The sequence below is a fragment of the Pongo pygmaeus genome, chromosome 1 (assembly GCF_028885625.2).
Source record: "Pongo pygmaeus isolate AG05252 chromosome 1, NHGRI_mPonPyg2-v2.0_pri, whole genome shotgun sequence".
In the NCBI taxonomy this organism is placed as follows: domain Eukaryota; kingdom Metazoa; phylum Chordata; class Mammalia; order Primates; family Hominidae; genus Pongo; species Pongo pygmaeus.
The window spans coordinates 185,774,745-185,791,527 of NC_072373.2; the positions used below are offsets into that span (position 1 = coordinate 185,774,745).

A 16,783-nucleotide genomic window follows, 5' to 3' on the forward strand; every position below is an offset into this window, starting at 1 on the left:
CCATCCCTGCTAAAAATATGAAAATTAGCCAGGCATGGTGCCGCATACTTGTGGTCCCAGCTACTTGGGAGGCTGAGGCACGAAAATTGCTTGAATCCAGGAGGTGTAGGTTGCAGTGAGCCAAGATCATGCCACTGCACTTCAGCCTGGGTGACAAAGCAAGACTGTCTCAAAAAAAAAAGGCCCGGTGCAGTGGCTCTTGCCGTTGCACTCCAGCCTGGGTGACAGAGCGAGACTCCGTCTTAAAAAAAAAAAAAGTGCAAAGCAAAGGCATAATGTTCTGTAAGGCAAAAATACTAGTTTTTAAATGAGACCCAGGCGGTGCGGTGGCTCACGCCTGTAATCCTAGCACTTTAGGAGGCTGAGGCGGGTGTATCACCTGAGGTTAGGAGTTTGAGACCAGCCTGACCAACATGGTGAAACCCTGTCTCTACTAAAATTACAAAAATTAGCTGGGCGTGGTGGCATATGCCTGTAATCCCAGCTTCTTGGGAGGCTGAGGCAGGAGAATCGCACTCCAGCCTGGGCGACGGAGCGAGACTCCATCTCAAAAAAAAAAAAAAAAAAAAAAAAAAGAGAGATCCTGATGTATTTGCTTAACCCTGTGAGGGGTATGAAACTAAGAGAACATAATTTTAAAAATATGGTTTACTGTAATCTTAATAATGTTATCTTTTTTTTTTTTTTGTGGTTCCCTGTAGCTGGGACCACAGGTGTGAGCCACCATGCCCAGCTAATTTTTGTAGTTTTAGTAGAGACAGAGTTTCATGTAGTTTCGCTCTTGTTGCCCACTCTGGAGTGGTGTGGCACGATCTCGGCTCACTGCAACCTCTGCCTCCCAGGTTCAAGCGATTCTCCTGCCTCAGCCTCCCAAGTAGTGGGGATTACAGGCTCCTGCCACATGTCCGGATAATTTTTGTATTTTTAGGAGACAGAGGATTTCACCATGTTGGCCAGGCTGGTCTCGAACTCCTAGCCTCAGATGATCCGCCTGCCTTGGCTTCCCAAAGTTCTGGGATTACAGGTGTGAGCCCCTGCACCCAGCCAGGTCTCAAACTCTTGGCCTCAAGTGATCTGCCCGCCTCGGCCTCCCAAAGTGCTGGGATTGAAAGGGTGTCCTTGGGTTTTTATCTACTTCTCAAAGCTGGTAAAAACAAGGCAAGTCTTGTTCTAATACTGAAGAAAGAATAGTGTGGTGGTGAGGGGATGGGCGCAGGAGGCAGACTGCCTGGGTTCGATCTACAGCTTTCTCATTTATCATTTTGAGACTGTGGACAGGTTATTTAATTGCTTTGTGCCTCAGTTTCCTCATCTGTAAACTGGGGATGAAAATAGTACCTACTTCACAGAGTTGTTCTGAGGAATAGATGAGATGATAAAAGAGCTTAAAACAATGCTGGGCACACAGTCATTGTTGGTCACTAGTAGTAGTTATGAGTTAACATTACCATTAGTATTACTGTCGTAACAAAGCTCTGTGAGAACAAGGACTTGTTTCATTTGTCACTATACTCTCAGTGCCCACCCCAGTGCCATTCTTTTTGAATAAGTAAATGAATAAATGAGAAACTTAAATCATTGAAAATGAAAACAACAAAGGACATTATCAAGAAGGTGAAAAGAACCTACAGAATGGAAGAAACCATATATTTGATGAGCACAGAAACTAGAATATATAAAAAACTTTTACAACCCAACAACCAAAAGACGAACAACCCAATTTTAAAAATGGAAAAAGGACCTGAATAGACATTTCTCCAAAGAAGAAATACAAATGGCCAATAAGTCTATGAAACACGTCTATGTTCAACATCCTTATTCATTAGGAAATGCACTTCGCATCCACTAAGATGGCTATAATTAAAGCATCCCCAGAATAACAAGTGTTGGTGAGGAAGTGGAGAAATTGGAATCCTCATATATTGCTGCTACTGGGAATGTAAAATGGTACAGCTACTGTGGAAAACAGTTTAGTGGGTTCCTCAACGAGTTAAACAGAATTACCATATGATCCAGCAATTCCACTCCTAGGTATATACCCCAAAGAACTGAAAACAGGTACTCAATTACATGTATGTGGATGTTCATAGAAGCACTGGTTCACAAGAGCCAAAAGCTGGAAATAGCCCAACTGTCTAATAATGAATGAATGGATAAGCAGATTGTAGTAGATACATACAACGGAATATTATTCAGCCACAAAAAGGAATGAAGTACTGATGCATGTTACAATGTGGGTGAACCTTGAAAATATGCTAAGTGAAAGAAGCCAGACATAAAAGTCACGTATTGTATAATTCCATTTATGTGAAATATATGGAATAGGTAAATCCATAGAGACAGAATGAAGATTGGGGCTTCCCAGGGACTGAAGGGAGTGGAAGGGGAATAGCTGCTCGCTGAGTTCAGGGTTTCCTTTTGTGGGGATGAAAATGTTTTGGAACTAGATAGAGATGGTGGTTGTACAACACTGTGAATGTATACTAAATGCCACTGAATTGTTCATTTTAAAATGGTTAATTTTATGTTATGTGAATGTCATCTCAGTTAAAAAATGTGCTTTTATGAAGAAGTAAACCAAATCTGTGATTAATTTCTTTCTTTTTTTTTTTTTTTGAGACGGAGTCTTGCTCTGTCGCCTAGGCTGGAGTGCAGTGGCGCGATCTCGGCTCACTGCACGCTCCACCTCCTGGGTTCACACCATTCTCTTGCCTCAGCCTCCCGAGTAGCTGGGACTACAGGCGCCTGCCACCACGCCTGGCTAATTTTTTGTATTTTTAGTAGAGACGGGGTTTCACCGTGTTAGCCAGGATGGTCTTGATCTCCTGACCTCGTGATCCACCTGCCTCAGCCTCCCAAAGTGCTGGGATTACAGGTGTGAGCCACTGTGCCCGGTCAATCTGTGATTAATTTCTAGATCAATCATACTTCCTAGAATTAGGAACCTAAGTAACTTTACACAGCCAAGAACCGAAGGAAATTAACAATGAGGTTCTTGCCACCACCAGTCTCTCCAGGTTTCAGGGGGCCAGGGGAGGAGGTGTCACGCATTCAAAGCCTTGTCCATGTCTGTTTGGTTTGGTCAGTTAGGGCCACCGTTTCCCTGCACTAGCGTCTCTAGAGGATTCCACTGTGTTAGTGCAGTAGTTCGCTCAGCTACAAGCCCCACTGTTGTACTTCGGGGCTGATGAACCATACTTTCAACTTCGCTGTTAATATATGAAATGATCATTTTATTAGCAAGTCAAGTTAATTCCAGGTTCTAGGTCAAGTAGACAAAAATTGTATCCTACAAATGACCATTTTCCAAATTCATAAACAGTTCCATTTTACCATGGACTTGTTTTTTATACATATTTGTTAGCATATTTTCAGCAATTGTTTTTTTGAGATGGAGTCTCCCTCTGTCACCCAGGCTGGAGTGCAGTGGCATGATCTTGGCTCACTGCAACCTCCGCCTCCTGGGTCAAGCAATTCTCCTGCCTCAGCCTCCCTGAGTAGCTGGGACTACAGGTGCGCACCACCACGCTCAGATAATTTTTTTTTTTTTTTTTTTTTCTGAGACGGAGTCTCACTCTATTGCCAGGCTGGAGTGCAATGGCATGATTTCAGCTCACTGCAACCTCCGCCTCCTGGGTTCAAGCTATTCTCCTGCCTCAGCCTCCCGTGTAGGTGGGACTACAGGCGCATGCCACTACACTCGGCTAATTTTTTGTATTTTTAGTAGAGATGGGGTTTCACCGTGTTAGCCAGGATGGTCTCGATCTCCTGACCTTGTGATCCGCCCCCGCTTGGCCTCCCAAAGTGCTGGGATTAAAGGCATGAGCCACTGCGCCTGCCTGAGATAGGGAAAACAAGAACGACAGGCTTTGGGAAGAAACTCAAGAATTCTGGCCATAAATTTAAGATGTCTGTTAGACATCCACATGGGAAACCACTTGGGGAAAAAGTATACAGAGATGAGAAGGAAGAGGGTGACCTCACAGTCTGGTAGAGAAACAGGAGAAACAAGCAAAGGAGACTAAGGCAAAACCAGATGGTGGGAGGAAAACTTCTATCACAGAAGCCAACAAAAGAAAGTGAGGGAGTGATCAACTGGGTCGAAAGTAGCTGGGAGGTCAAGTAGGAAGTAAATGGTAAAGAAATGAATAGCTGGGGGGCAACTTGGGGTCAAGGAAGGGTGTACATCCCTAAATGCTATAATTTTACCTTTTTGGTACATATCTTTTAAGTCTCTTTTAATCCATAAATTCCCAAAGAGGGGCTCTTTTAAAAATGGAAGATAGAGAGCATATTTGCACGTCAATGGAGATGGTTCAGCACAGAAAAAGGGAGAGGCGAGCTACAGAAGGGAAGTCTTTGAGGGAATGTGCTTCAGAGAATAAGCAGAAGAGAGGGCCTGTGATAGGAACCAGGGACACTCTCATAATGGGAAGGAGAGCAGAGGACGTGGCTAACCTGACTCACCGGTCAGGCAGGTTGGTGGGGGAAGGTGGCGTTCTTCATAGAAAAGGAGGTGAGGCCACCAGCAGCTTCCTCCATCACTGACACCCACTGCAAGATAAACAATCGCCAGGCCCACTAAGACCCCTCTGCCTCCTGTTGTCAGTGGACACTGCCCTGAGGATGCCACTTTCCCTGTAGCTTTCTAAGGGAAGGATGCCAATAACCTCCCACTCTGCCCCACACACATGCCACATGGAAGTGGAGTGGGCACCCCCGACCCTTCTCCTTCCAAGACATTCAGTTTTCTCCTTCTCAATGCAAACAAGCAAACACAAAACCCCAGTGTCTGGTACAGTTCTTGGCACATCACAGATATTCAGTAAATATTTGTTTAAAGAAACAAACCAACCCTGCCCTTTTGAGATCAGTCCCTGTCACCTACTAAACTCTTCTCCCCGCAGTCACGCAGGCTCCTCTTGGACACAGGCTGCTTCTCCATGCTGACTGCTGCCAGCAACCTAGGGCTTCACTCTGGTTTTGCAATTTGGTATACTCAAACTCAAAGAAATTACTCTCTAATCCTCTCCGGTCACCCACTGTTTAGGACCACATGTAGGACCCGTCGGAACTTTCCTTCCCTCCCTCAGGCGGAGTTTCAGTGGAAACTGAAGGCGTGCGAATTTCTTTTCTCCCTTAACTTCCGGTCTACTCTGACCATGTGAAACAGTGCCCCCTAGTGGGCAATCATTGCATACGCATTCTCTACATTTGGAGTTACAGGAAGACTATTTTGAAGCGCCTGGTTAAAAAAATAATAATACATTCATTCAACAGACATTTTTTTTGTGCGCACCTGTTATGAGTCTGATATATCTGAAATTACCTTGAGGCACGTAGTTTCATTGTTATCACATGATCCTATAACAAACCAAATGCAGTCACAGAGTCACGTTCCCACTGCCTCTTCCACACTGTTAGTTGTTACTGAATAAATGCAGAAGGACTCTAACTTAGGCCGATATTGGAAGAAGCTGTGGCCAGTTACAACTCTGGAGGACTTCATTAGCATAAGAGGTTTTGTTTTGGTCGGGTGCAGTGGCTTGCGCTTTTGATCCCAGCACTTTGGGATGTGGAGGCAGGAGGATCACTTGAGCCCAGGAGTTTGAGGGCAGCCTGGGCAACATAGGGAGACCCCATCTCTACAAAGAATTAACTGGGCATGGTGATCTGTGCCTGTAGTCCCAGCTACTTGGGAGGCTTAGGTGGGAGGATGACTTGAGCCTAGGAGGTCGAGGCTGGAGTGAGCCATGACTGTGCTAGTGTGCTCCAGCCTGGGCAACAGGGTGAAACCCTGCCTCAAAAAAGAAATAAGATTTTTTTTTCACAGACTTCTACTGAGCACCCATTATGTTCCAAGTCCTGAGTTGGAAAAAGATGAATCAGACCCAGTCCCTCCCTGGAGTTGCTCAGAGGTCTGGAGGAGAAAGGCATAGAGGCGAGTAATCACTAACACAGTGCATATGTGCAGTACTCACTCGCTCACTCACTCACTCAGCAAACATACAATGAGGACCTAACATGCTGGGGACTGTGCTGAGGATATAAGGATAAAAGCCATGACGGGTGAGCTGAAATTGCACACAGTCTATGTAAGGGGAAGGTACCATTTTAGAGAACAGAGCTCTGATGGAGGGGGGTTAAAGGAGGGGAGGAGGGGGCAGGGGTGGTTCAAAGGAAGAAGGGCTGACATTTGGGTAGGGGTTGAAGGCAGTGTCAGGGAAGGGCTTAGAGAGTCAATGCTTAAGCTGAGAAGCGATGGATGGATGAGGAGGAGTGGGCAAGTTTGCCACACAGAGGTGAGGTGGGGAGAGGAAGGTGTCAGTGCTACCCAATCTAGTCTTTGGGATTGTTTGATTAAGCTTCCTAACATGATTCTACTACCAGGTCATCCCCTTGCTCCAATGCCAGTGACAACCCTCTGGTGCAGGGTCTGACTGTTACTTAGGTCCCTGTACCACTCTACCCCTTCACTGGCAACTCCTCTCCAGCCAGGACACTCTGCTCCAGCTGCTAACAGATTTTAGCATAGCATTATTTCTCAACATACAAGGCCCACATATACACACAGAGCTTGCAGGGGTCAAAAAATACAAACCGACAATGTTGCTGAAGGAATAATATGCCTGACATTCAGTTTAAGCACTGCTGCTCAAAAATAACCTAGGTTGGAAGTGGCCTCCAGAGCTTTGTTGATCTTCCCCAGGATCTCACTTGTGCACCTGAACCTCAGTGCCTGGCTGCTCCTTATGCTCTCCTCCCCAGGCTTCCTAAACCTGGGGCTCAGCCTGTCATCCTGGACACAGGAGTCCCTATCCCTATACTAATGCCCAGACCATTCCTGCTTACTGGGCCTGTCTGTCCCAGTCTCCTGGGCCCCGCCCACTCCGACATCCATACGCTGCTTCATTCTCCTCACCAGGCAGTCCCCTGTGCTGTCCATGCTCTCTTCCTGGGGCTATGTACCCAGCTGGGCCAGCGCATTCTTATTTTGTCATTTGAACCACCCCAAATGCCTCCTAATTGGCCTCCAGCCTCAAGTGGCTCCCTGTGGCTCTGGCCCGCCTGGCATAGCACCACCCAGGCCATCTTCAGAGGCACTGCACTCCCTCGGCCCTCACCTGTGCACAGCTCACTTTTCAGTGGCTCCATGCTGCATACTGGAGAGACTGCCACCTACCTACGTGGCATTCAAGGTGCCCCTCCATCCTAGCCTACCTTTCCTAGACATAGACCTTTACCATCCCTTCTCTAAATGACCTACCCATTATTTCCAGGACACACCTTGTACTTCCCTGTCTGCCTTCCTTTCTACCATTCCCCTTTCCAGAACGACCTCCTCTCCCCCTTTCGACCTTCCCAAATCCTCCCTATTCTCCACGGTTCAGTTCAAACACCACCATCTCGGTGAACCCTTCCTTAATCTCCTCCTGTTGAAAATAGAATCTCCTTCCTCTGAACCACTATAGGGAAAGGGAAGGAAATTATATAGTTTAAATATCTGCCATGCGCTATATGTTAAAAGCATAAACTTTAGAGTCAGGCAGATCCGGCTAGAATCCAATAGCTGCGTAACCTTGGGAAGCATACTTAATCTCTCTGTGCTTTATTGTTGTATCTTGAAAAACATAAAAATACGTATCTTTACCATTCATTCATGGAAACATTTGAATACCTAATATGTACCAGGCTTTGTACTCTTATGGTTATTTTGTTGTTATTGCTGTTGTTTTGTTGTTTTTTTTTGAGACAGAATCTGGCTCTGTCACCCAGGCTGGAGTGCAGTGGCGAGATCTCAGCTCAGTGCAACCTCTGCCTCCTGGGTTCAAGAGATTTTCATGCCTCAGCCACTCAAGTAGCTGGGATTACGGGCACAGGCCACCACCCCTGGCTAATTTTTTTGTATTCTTAGTAGAGACGGGGTTTTGCTGTGTTGGCCGGGCTGGTCTCAAACTCCTGGCCTCAGGTGATCCGCCTGCCTCGGCCTCCCAAAATGGTGGAATTACAGGCGTGAGTCACCATGTCTGGCCTCTTATAGTTATTTTGAGAAGTAAATGAGGTGATGTATGGAAAGTGGCTGGCACACAGAAGTTCTCAATAAATAGACCGGGTGCGATGGCTCATGCCTGTAATCCCAGCACTTTGGGAGGCCGAGGCAGGTGGATCATGAGGTCAGGAGATCGAGACCATCCTGGCTAACGTGGTGAAACCCCATCTCCACTAAAAAATACAAAAAATTAGCCGGGCGTGGTGACAGGCGCCTGTAGTCCCAGCTACTCCGGAGGCTGAGGCAGGAGAATGGCGTGAACCCGGGAGGCGGAGCTTGCAGTGAGCTGAGATTGCGCCACTGCATTCCAGCCTGGGTGACAGAGCGAGACTCCGTCTCAAAAAAAAAAAAAAGTACTCAATAAATAAAAACTCCTGGCCGGGTGTGGTGGCTCATGCCTGTAATCCCAGCACTTTGGGAGGCTGAGTTGAGAGGATCGCTTGAGGCCTGGAGTTCAAGACCAGCCTGGGCAACATAGTGAGACCTTGTTTCTGCAAAAAATTAAAAAGTTAGATGGATGTACTAGTGCACACCTGTGGTCCTAGCTACTTGGGAGGTTGAGGAGGGAGAATCTCTTGAGCCCAGGAGTTTGAGGCCACAGTGAGCTATGATGGTACCACTGCACTCCAGCCTGAGCAGCAAAGCAAGACCCTGCCTCAAAAAAAGAAAAAAAACCCAGCAAAAACAACCAACCAAATTAATACTATGACTATTCAGTTTAGTTTCTTAGAAGAAGGACATTCCTCAGGGTAATTTCTGTTTAGCCAGGAAGCATCACATAAGACGGAGCCAGAGCCAGCTGTGGACCCAGGCAGATTCTCGTAACCGTTCAGGCACCCTAGGCACCCTGTGGCTGACGCAAGGCATAGGTGTGACTGACATTTTCTGAACCAGCGTCTCCCATCTGCCAAGGCTGTCCCAGACACTCAACATCAAGGCTCTTTGTGACTAAGAGAAAGCTTTTGAGAGCTGATATGCCTGGCTCTCAGTGCCCCCTTCTGCAATCTGGAGTAGCCTCCCTACCTTCATACTGGACTTCCAGGTGCATCGTGCCCAGCACCTTCAGCACGCAGTCCACGATGCTGGGGTGTGTGGTCCCAATGATTGGCTGACCAGACAGACAACAGGACAAGGTGGTTAGTCTTTTTTTTTTTTTAAAGATGGATTCCCGGCTGGGTGCGGTGGCTCACGCCTGTAATCCCAGCACTTTGGGAGGCCGAGGTGGGCGGATCACGAGGTCAGGAGATCGAGACCATCCTGGCTAACAAAGTGAAAGCCTGTCTCTACTAAAAATGCAAAAAATTAGCCGGGCGTGGTGGCGGGTGCCTGTAGTTCCAGCTACTCTGGAGGCTGAGGCAGGAGAATGGCATGAACCCGGGAGGCAGAGCTTGCAGTGAGCCAAGATTGCACCACTGCACTCCAGCCCGGGCGACAGAGCCGTCTCAAAAAAAAAAAAAAAAAAAAAAAAAAAAAAAGATGGATTCCCACTCTGTCACGCAGGCTGGAGTGCAGTGGCGCGATCTCGGCTTACTGCAACCTCTGCCTCCTGGGCTCAAACGATTCTTCTGCTTCAGCCTCTGAGTGGCTGGGATTACAGGTGCCTGCCACCACGCCCAGCTAATTTTTTTTTTTTTTTTTTTTTTTTTTTTAGTAGAGACGGGGTTTCACCATGTTGACCAGGCTGGTCTCGAACTCTTGACCTCAAGTGATCCACCTGTTTCAGCCTCCCAAAGTGCTGGGATTACAGGCGTGAGCCACTATGCCTGCCCAAGGTGGTTAGTCTTTAGATCTTGTCTACCTGTTAGAAAGGAAACGCAGACTTCCAAACAGCCAGGTGCCTGGGTGAATGGGGGAGAGGGAGGGAGGGCAGTGGTGAGTCACTGGGCCTAGGCTGAGGCTGCCACTGAACTCTCTAGCTCAGGAGGCATTAAATGAGGCTACCTGCTAGAGGTGCAGGAACAAGGCCGGCTACTCTGATTGGGGGAGAGAGGACACAGGGCAAGGAGAATGGAACTCATCCAAGATCCTAAAATCTTCTCTTCCTCAGGAACCTCATCCCATCAGACAGTCCCTTTTTTCCTCTCTCCTCAAACTTTACCCATGCATTGGTTCTTTTCTTTTAGCATTAAACATCCTCAAGCTCATCCATATTTAACAACATCGTCCTTCAACTCTGTCTTCTCCTTTGCTATTGCTCTTTTTTCCCTTTACATCTAAGCTTCCCAAGAGAAGCCACTTCTTCATCCCCTATTCATCCTTTGACAGGCTGCTGCGATTTAATTTTTCCTGCCATAGACAGTCTCCTAACTCACCACAACTTTTCCTGCTGGGGTTGTCTTTCTATTCTACCCTTACTGAATATGCCTTTGTTGCATCGGACTCAGCTGATCATGTCCTCCTTACAGAAACTCTTTTCCCTTGATTTTCCAACCCTATTTTTCTTCTGTCACTGTCATTGCCCTTTTTCTTTTCTTTCTTTCTTTTTTTTTTTTTTGAGATGGAGTCTTGCTCTGTCTCCAGGCTGGAGTGCAGTGGTGTAATCTTGGCTCACTGCAACCTCCGCCTCCTGGGTTCAAGCAATTTTCCTGCCTCAGCCTCCCGAGTAGCTGGGATTATAGGCACACACCACCACGCCCAGCTAATTTTTGTATTTTTAGTAGAGACAGGGTTTCACCATGCTGGCCAGGCTGATCTCGAACTCCTGAATTCATAATCTGCCCGCCTCGGCCTCCCAAAGTGCTGGGATTACAGGTGTAAGCCACTGCACCCAGCCCTGTCATTGCCCTTTTTCAAAGAGGCAGAGTGGTATGTGGAAAGAATAAGGACTTAGGAGAGGGTGGATTTAAATTCTCGCTTGGTAAACACCTTTTACTTAGCATGTGGCCTTGGATAAGTCACTTAACACACTTTCCTGAGCTCAGTTCCACCATCTTTGAAAAAGGGAGAATAGTATCTGCCTCCATCAGCTATAGTGAAGACTAAGAGACAGAGTGTAGATAAGCCCCTAACACAGTGGCTGGCATGTATGAGGCACTTAATAACTGGGAACTGTGGAAATAAGATAATAATGATAATCTGATCTGTTTTTAAAATTGTTTTAGAGACAGGGTCTCACTCTATCACTCAGGCTGGAGTGCAGTGGTGCCATCATAGCTCATTGCAGCCTCGAACTCCTGGGCTCAAGCGATCCTCCCACCACAGCCTCCCAAGCAGCTGGGACTATAGGCACATGCCACCACAGCCAGTTATTATTTTTGAATTTGCCTTTTTTTTTTTTTTTTTTAAGGCGAGTCTCACTTTTTTGACCAGGGAGTACAGTGGCATGATCTTGGCTCACTGTAACCTCTGCCTCTCAGGCTAAGAGATCCTCTGAACTCAGCCTCCCAAGTAGCTGAGATTACAGGTGTGCACCACCACGCCCAGCCAATTTTTGTATTTTTAGTAGAGACGGGGTTTCATCATGTTGGCCAGGCTGATCTCAAACTCCTGACCTCAAGCGATCCGCCCGCTGCAGTCTCCCAAAGTGCTGGGATTACAGGCCTAAGCCACTGCACTCGGCCTGATGGTTCATCTTAAAGCCACTTTTTAAGCCTCTATCCCCTCTTTACTAGGCACGATGTCTTCATATGTTCACCATGACCCAAATTCGGTTTTCACTTGCATCTGAGGGTACGTCTGAGAGAAGGGCAAAAGCCAACAAGAAAAAAAAAGGCTTCCCCAGCACTGGAGATCTGGCCTCTTCACTTACATGCTGTCTACAAATGCACCGTTATTCTTTCCCTATCAAATCGACTCCTTTAATCTTTTCTACAGCCCTTTCATCATCCTTGTTGCTTGTCTCAACCACTTTTAAGTCTGCCAACATCTTTCTGATCCTTAAGTAAACAGGACAAATCACTCTGCTGGGAGGCATGAACTCTCTGCCCTACCTTGGCCTTCTGGAAGTAACGCTGATTGAACAACAGACATGCAGTGGGAGGCTGAGCTCCGTTTCTCATGCCTGTGTGGAGTGCAACTGCGGAAGGTAATTGTAAGATTATTGCATCTGAATCAGAACCACAGGAGCATGCAGCCTTGGCTCACCTGGGCAGTCCTGAGAGTCTGCAGGGACAGCTGCTGGGCTTTTGGGGACTCGCAGGGCAGCAAAGCTATTAGACCTTTATACACTTGATTTTGGTACTTGGGATTGCCGTGGACCAAAGAATCCAACAGAACCTGCACTTCCTCCTGGGTCTCTTCTGACTTAGACTTTGCCAAAAATTCTGCTATGGATCGTACACCTGAGCAAAGAAGAGAGGAAATGCTAAATTGGAAGGGATTTATGAAAATAATCCCCACTCAAGATTACATAATATGAATAGGATTAAGAGCTCTTCAACCAAGCCTGTTCAACCAAAGCAAAATTGAGGCCTGGTTCTGATGTTGCATCACTGTCTTGTTTACCTTAGAGTTATGTGGCTGGAGGATTTTGTTTCAGCATAGGCATGTCAAAATCTGTTTTAAAGTTTAAAATGGCTCTGCACAATTTACAAATAAAACATGCATTTTTTTATTGCTATATGATAACACTTTTTTTTTTTTTGAGGTGGAGTCTCTCTCTGTTGCCCAGGCTGGAGTACAGTGGTGCAATCTCGGCTCACTGCAACCTCTGCCTCCCGGGTTCAAGCAATTCTCCTGCCTCAGCCTCCCAAGTAGCTGGGACTACAGGCGTGTGCCACCAGGCCTGGCTAATTTTTGTATTTTTAATAGAGACAGGGTTTCACAGTGTTAGCCAGGATGGTCTCGATCTCCTGACCTCATGATCCGCCCACCTTGGCCTCCCAAAGTGTTGGGATTACAGGCGTGAGCCACCGCGCCCGGCCATGATAACACTTGTATAGCACTCAGCAGTTTGCAAAACGGTTTTACAAATACTGACTCACTTAATCCCAGAAACCATACCAAGAGGAAGGTGTTACTCCCACTTTATGGATGAAGACACTGAGGCTTCGAGACGCCATGGGGTAGACAGGCAGGAGAACCTTGATGAGAATGCAGGGTGGGAAGTGCTTTGAAAAAGGGAGATGTTCGTCGGGCGTGGTGGCTCATGCCCGTAATCCCAGCACTATGGGAGGCCGAGGAAGGTGGATGGCTTGAATTCAGGAGTTCGAGACCAGCCTGGCCAACATGGTGAAACCCTGTCTGTATTAAAAATACAAAAATTAGCTGGGTCTGGTGGCATGCGCCTGTAGTCCCAGTTACTGGGGCGGCTGAGGCAGGAGAATCGCTTGAACCCGGGAGGTGGAGGTTGTAGTGAGCCAAGACTGTGCCACTACACTCCAGCCTGGGCTACAGAACGAGATTCCAACTCAAAAAAAAAAAAAAAAGAAAAAAAGAAAAAGAAAAAGGGAGATGTGGGGGATGGTATCTCTTTTACATGCCTCACTTCATAGATTATATTAAAATTATTGAGGGTGTGGTAGCTTATGCCTGAAATTCCAGCACTTTGGGAGGCTGAGGTGGGTGGATCGCTTGAGCTCATGAGTTTGAGACCAGCCATGGCTAACATGGCGAAACCCCGTCTCTACTAAAAATAACAAAAATTAGCCAGGCATGGTGGCACGTGCCTGTAGTTCCAGCTACTTGGGAGGCTAAGGCATGAGAATTGCTTGAACCTAGGAGGCAGAGGTTGCAGTGAGCCGATATTGCGCCACCGCACTCCAGCCTGGGCGATAGAGTGAGACTGTCTCAAAAAAGAAAAAAAAAACTATATTATTTACTTTTCTCACCAGACTCTAAACTCTCTGAGGACAGGGACTATATTGTATTCATTTTTGTATCCCTAGCACCTGGCATATACCTAGCACACAGTAGGTATTCAATAATTTTATTTCAAATTTATTTTATTTCTTTTTTTTTTTTTTTTTTGAGACGGAGTCTTGCTCTGTAGCCCAAGCTGCAGTGCAATGGCGTGATCTCGGCTCACTGCAATGTCCACCTCCCGGGTTCAAGCGATTCTCCCGCCTCAGCCTCCCGAGTAGCTGCCATTACAGGTGCGTGCCACCACGCGTTTGAATTTTTTTTTTGTATTTTTAGTAGAGACGGGGTTTCACCGTGTTAGCCAGGATGGTCTTGAACTCCCGACCTCGTGATCCGACTGCCTCTGCCTCCCTAAGTGCTGGGATTACAGGCATGAGCCACTGCGCCTGGCCTAATTTTTGTATTTTTAGTAGAGAGGGGGTTTTGCCTTGCTGTCCAGGCTGGTCTCAAATTCCTGACCTCAGGTGATCCACCCGCCTCGGCCTCCCAAAGTGCTGGGATTACAGGTGTGAACCACTGTGTCTGGCCTTCAATTTTATTTCTTGAGTTATTCATAATTCATTCAATTTCTTTCTTTCTTTTTTTTTTTTTGAGAAGGAGTTTCACTTTTGTTGCCCAGGCTGGAGTGCAATGGCACGATCTCAACTCACCACAACCTCCGCCTCCTGTATTCAAGCGATTCTCCTGCCTCAGCCTCCCAAGTAGCTGGGATTACAGGCCCCCACCACTGCACCAGGCTAATTTTTTTTTGTATTTTTAGTAGAGATGGGGTTTCTCCATGTTGGTCAGGCTGGTCTCAAACTCCCGACCTCAGGTGATCTTCCCGCCTTGGCCTCCCAAAATGCTAGGATTACAGGTGTGAGCCACCGCGCCCAGCCTCATAACTCAATTTCACAAAAGATATTGGGCCACAGCTCAACAAATCTTTGAATAGATGCCTGAAAGAGGATATATTTAAAAAGGAGAAGTATTTCTAAAACCACTACTGAAAAATGTGAGCAAATGATGAATCAGGAGAATCATAAATCTGGGTCTTCCAGTGGTGACATGGACAGGAGCACAAAAAGCTTCCTGTTCAACCAGTTTCATGATGTGTTTTTCCTATAGCAGTGGTGGGTTCTGCCACCATTTCATTCAGGCCCCTAGGGAGACACATCTTGTTACACACAGTACCCACCATAGCTTTCACAAATGAGCTCCTTGTATGTCCTGCCAGAATTCACAATAACCTGAAGGAGTTTGACAGATTCCTTCTTGGCTTCCTCCTTGATCTTCTCCAGCCCAAGTATTTCCAAGAGTGTTAGGACACCTCCAACCTCAAGAAATTCTATAAGGTATCGATTACTGTCCAGAGGGATAGAAAAGTAAAAATAAAACTCTTGTCAAATTCCTTTGCACTGAGCTTTCAAAGAGATCCCAAGGTCCCCTCTTCACATACTTTGCCCTCCTATCCAGGAAATATCCATAGGTAAAGTGACAGAAGAGTGTGGAAATTCTTCCTTCCAGCAGGAAAGACTGGAATTACATACTAGGGACAGTTCTTGGTTTTGCCATTCCAGCATCTCTTTTTCTTCTTGTAATACCACCTCAACTGTCACTTGGGGAATCACCCCTCTGCCACTCATCGGCCATGTAGTTTTGGTGGGGTGAGGAGGTGACAGGGTATGTCACCCTTCTGACTGCAGAAGTTCGTTTGGGGCTGGGCATGGGACCTAAATTGGTCCAATGAGCCTCAAAGCCTAGGACTTTCTTGGGAAGCTGTGGAAAGGATCTGCTCTGTTTTTGGTATGTCTAGAGCTCCTGAGGACCATGGCATACAGAGGTCTATGAACACAGAGGAGAAGAGACAGAAATGGGGGAAAAGACAGAGAAGGAGGCCAAGTACTGATGACATTGTTTGAGCCCTGGATCTAGTTAGGACTGAAATATATATTTCTACCCTCTGGGTTTTTCCAGTTAAGTGAGCCACTAATTTTCCTTTTTCTGAGTCCAATATGAGTTGGTTTTCTGTAATTCACAACTGAGAGGGTGCTGACTAATGAAGCGCCACTGGAGAGCAAGGGTTAGGGGAGCAACTAGAGCAGGAGCCCGGTGGACATTACCTCTGGGCCCATCCCAAGAGCTACAAGGAACCCACTGCTAACAGGAATCCGTGGCCCTGGGTGGTATGAATGCCAAGGACATCATGAGCCTGAGATGCCACTGAGACCTCCAGAATCACGCTAGAACAGAACTCACCTGCTTACAGCTGATAAGAAGATGCCAATGGACCTGAGAAGCTTTTCTAAACATGAGTCAGTCATATAGCTGTATGACACGTTAAAGAGTGAGTTTCAGGGTGGTTTTTCACACGAAGCCAGAGCCCGTGCCTGATCTCTGGTACCACCCAGGGCCCAGGGTGGCCAAGTAGCTGAACTGTGCCTCTTTACCCTGAGAGGAGCTACCAGCTGAAAGGGAAGTGGTAGTTCACACAGGGTTGGGGGAAGAGGGTGCTGGCTGTTCACTGTTCTCCAGGAAGCTCCTCTGTGGCAGTTCAGCTCTTACAGGCTTTCTAGGGAACAAGGAGGCTCTGATGAATTAAGGGTCCCTGGAGAAGGCTGGGGGTCAATACCCCAAACCTCTCTAAGCCGTGCCCATTGCATCCTTGGTCTCAGCATAGTTCATGGGCTTGTGCCTCATTCTTAGATTTCCCTAAAAAGAACCAGCTTCATCATTAATTCTCAATTTTTGTACTTGTTCAAAGTTTTACACTGGAGGTCACTATCCTTATGAAGAATTGGCTTCCTAATAAGAATAATGGGAGACGGTGGAAAAATTAAACTCTGGTTTAGAACAACCTCAGTATTTAATGTTATTTTTTAATGTGAGTCTTTGCAAAAAGCCTTATTATAATAAAGTACCCAAAGCACGCATCAGCTCGGATACAAGGTATGA

The 16,783-nt window shown here is 46.7% G+C and overlaps 1 protein-coding gene across 4 annotated transcripts in view; it reads right to left on the reverse strand.

Annotated features, from left to right (window-relative positions):
• The window catches only part of ARMH1 (armadillo like helical domain containing 1), a 52,454-nt gene that overhangs the window by 12,461 nt on the left and 23,210 nt on the right, over nt 1-16,783 (reverse strand). For all 4 annotated transcript variants that reach the window (XR_010126476.1, XM_054490715.1, XM_054490700.1 and 1 more), the window contains exons 3-6: nt 16,088-16,156; nt 15,027-15,193; nt 12,134-12,330; nt 9,074-9,158 (exon numbers count right to left, since the gene is read on the reverse strand). Coding sequence is in view for 3 of the 4 variants with exons in the window: in XM_054490715.1 (XP_054346690.1) it covers nt 9,074-9,158; nt 12,134-12,330; nt 15,027-15,193; nt 16,088-16,156 (518 nt within the window). In the remaining variant the exon portion in view is untranslated. The remainder of the gene's footprint in view (nt 1-9,073; nt 9,159-12,133; nt 12,331-15,026; nt 15,194-16,087; nt 16,157-16,783) is intronic.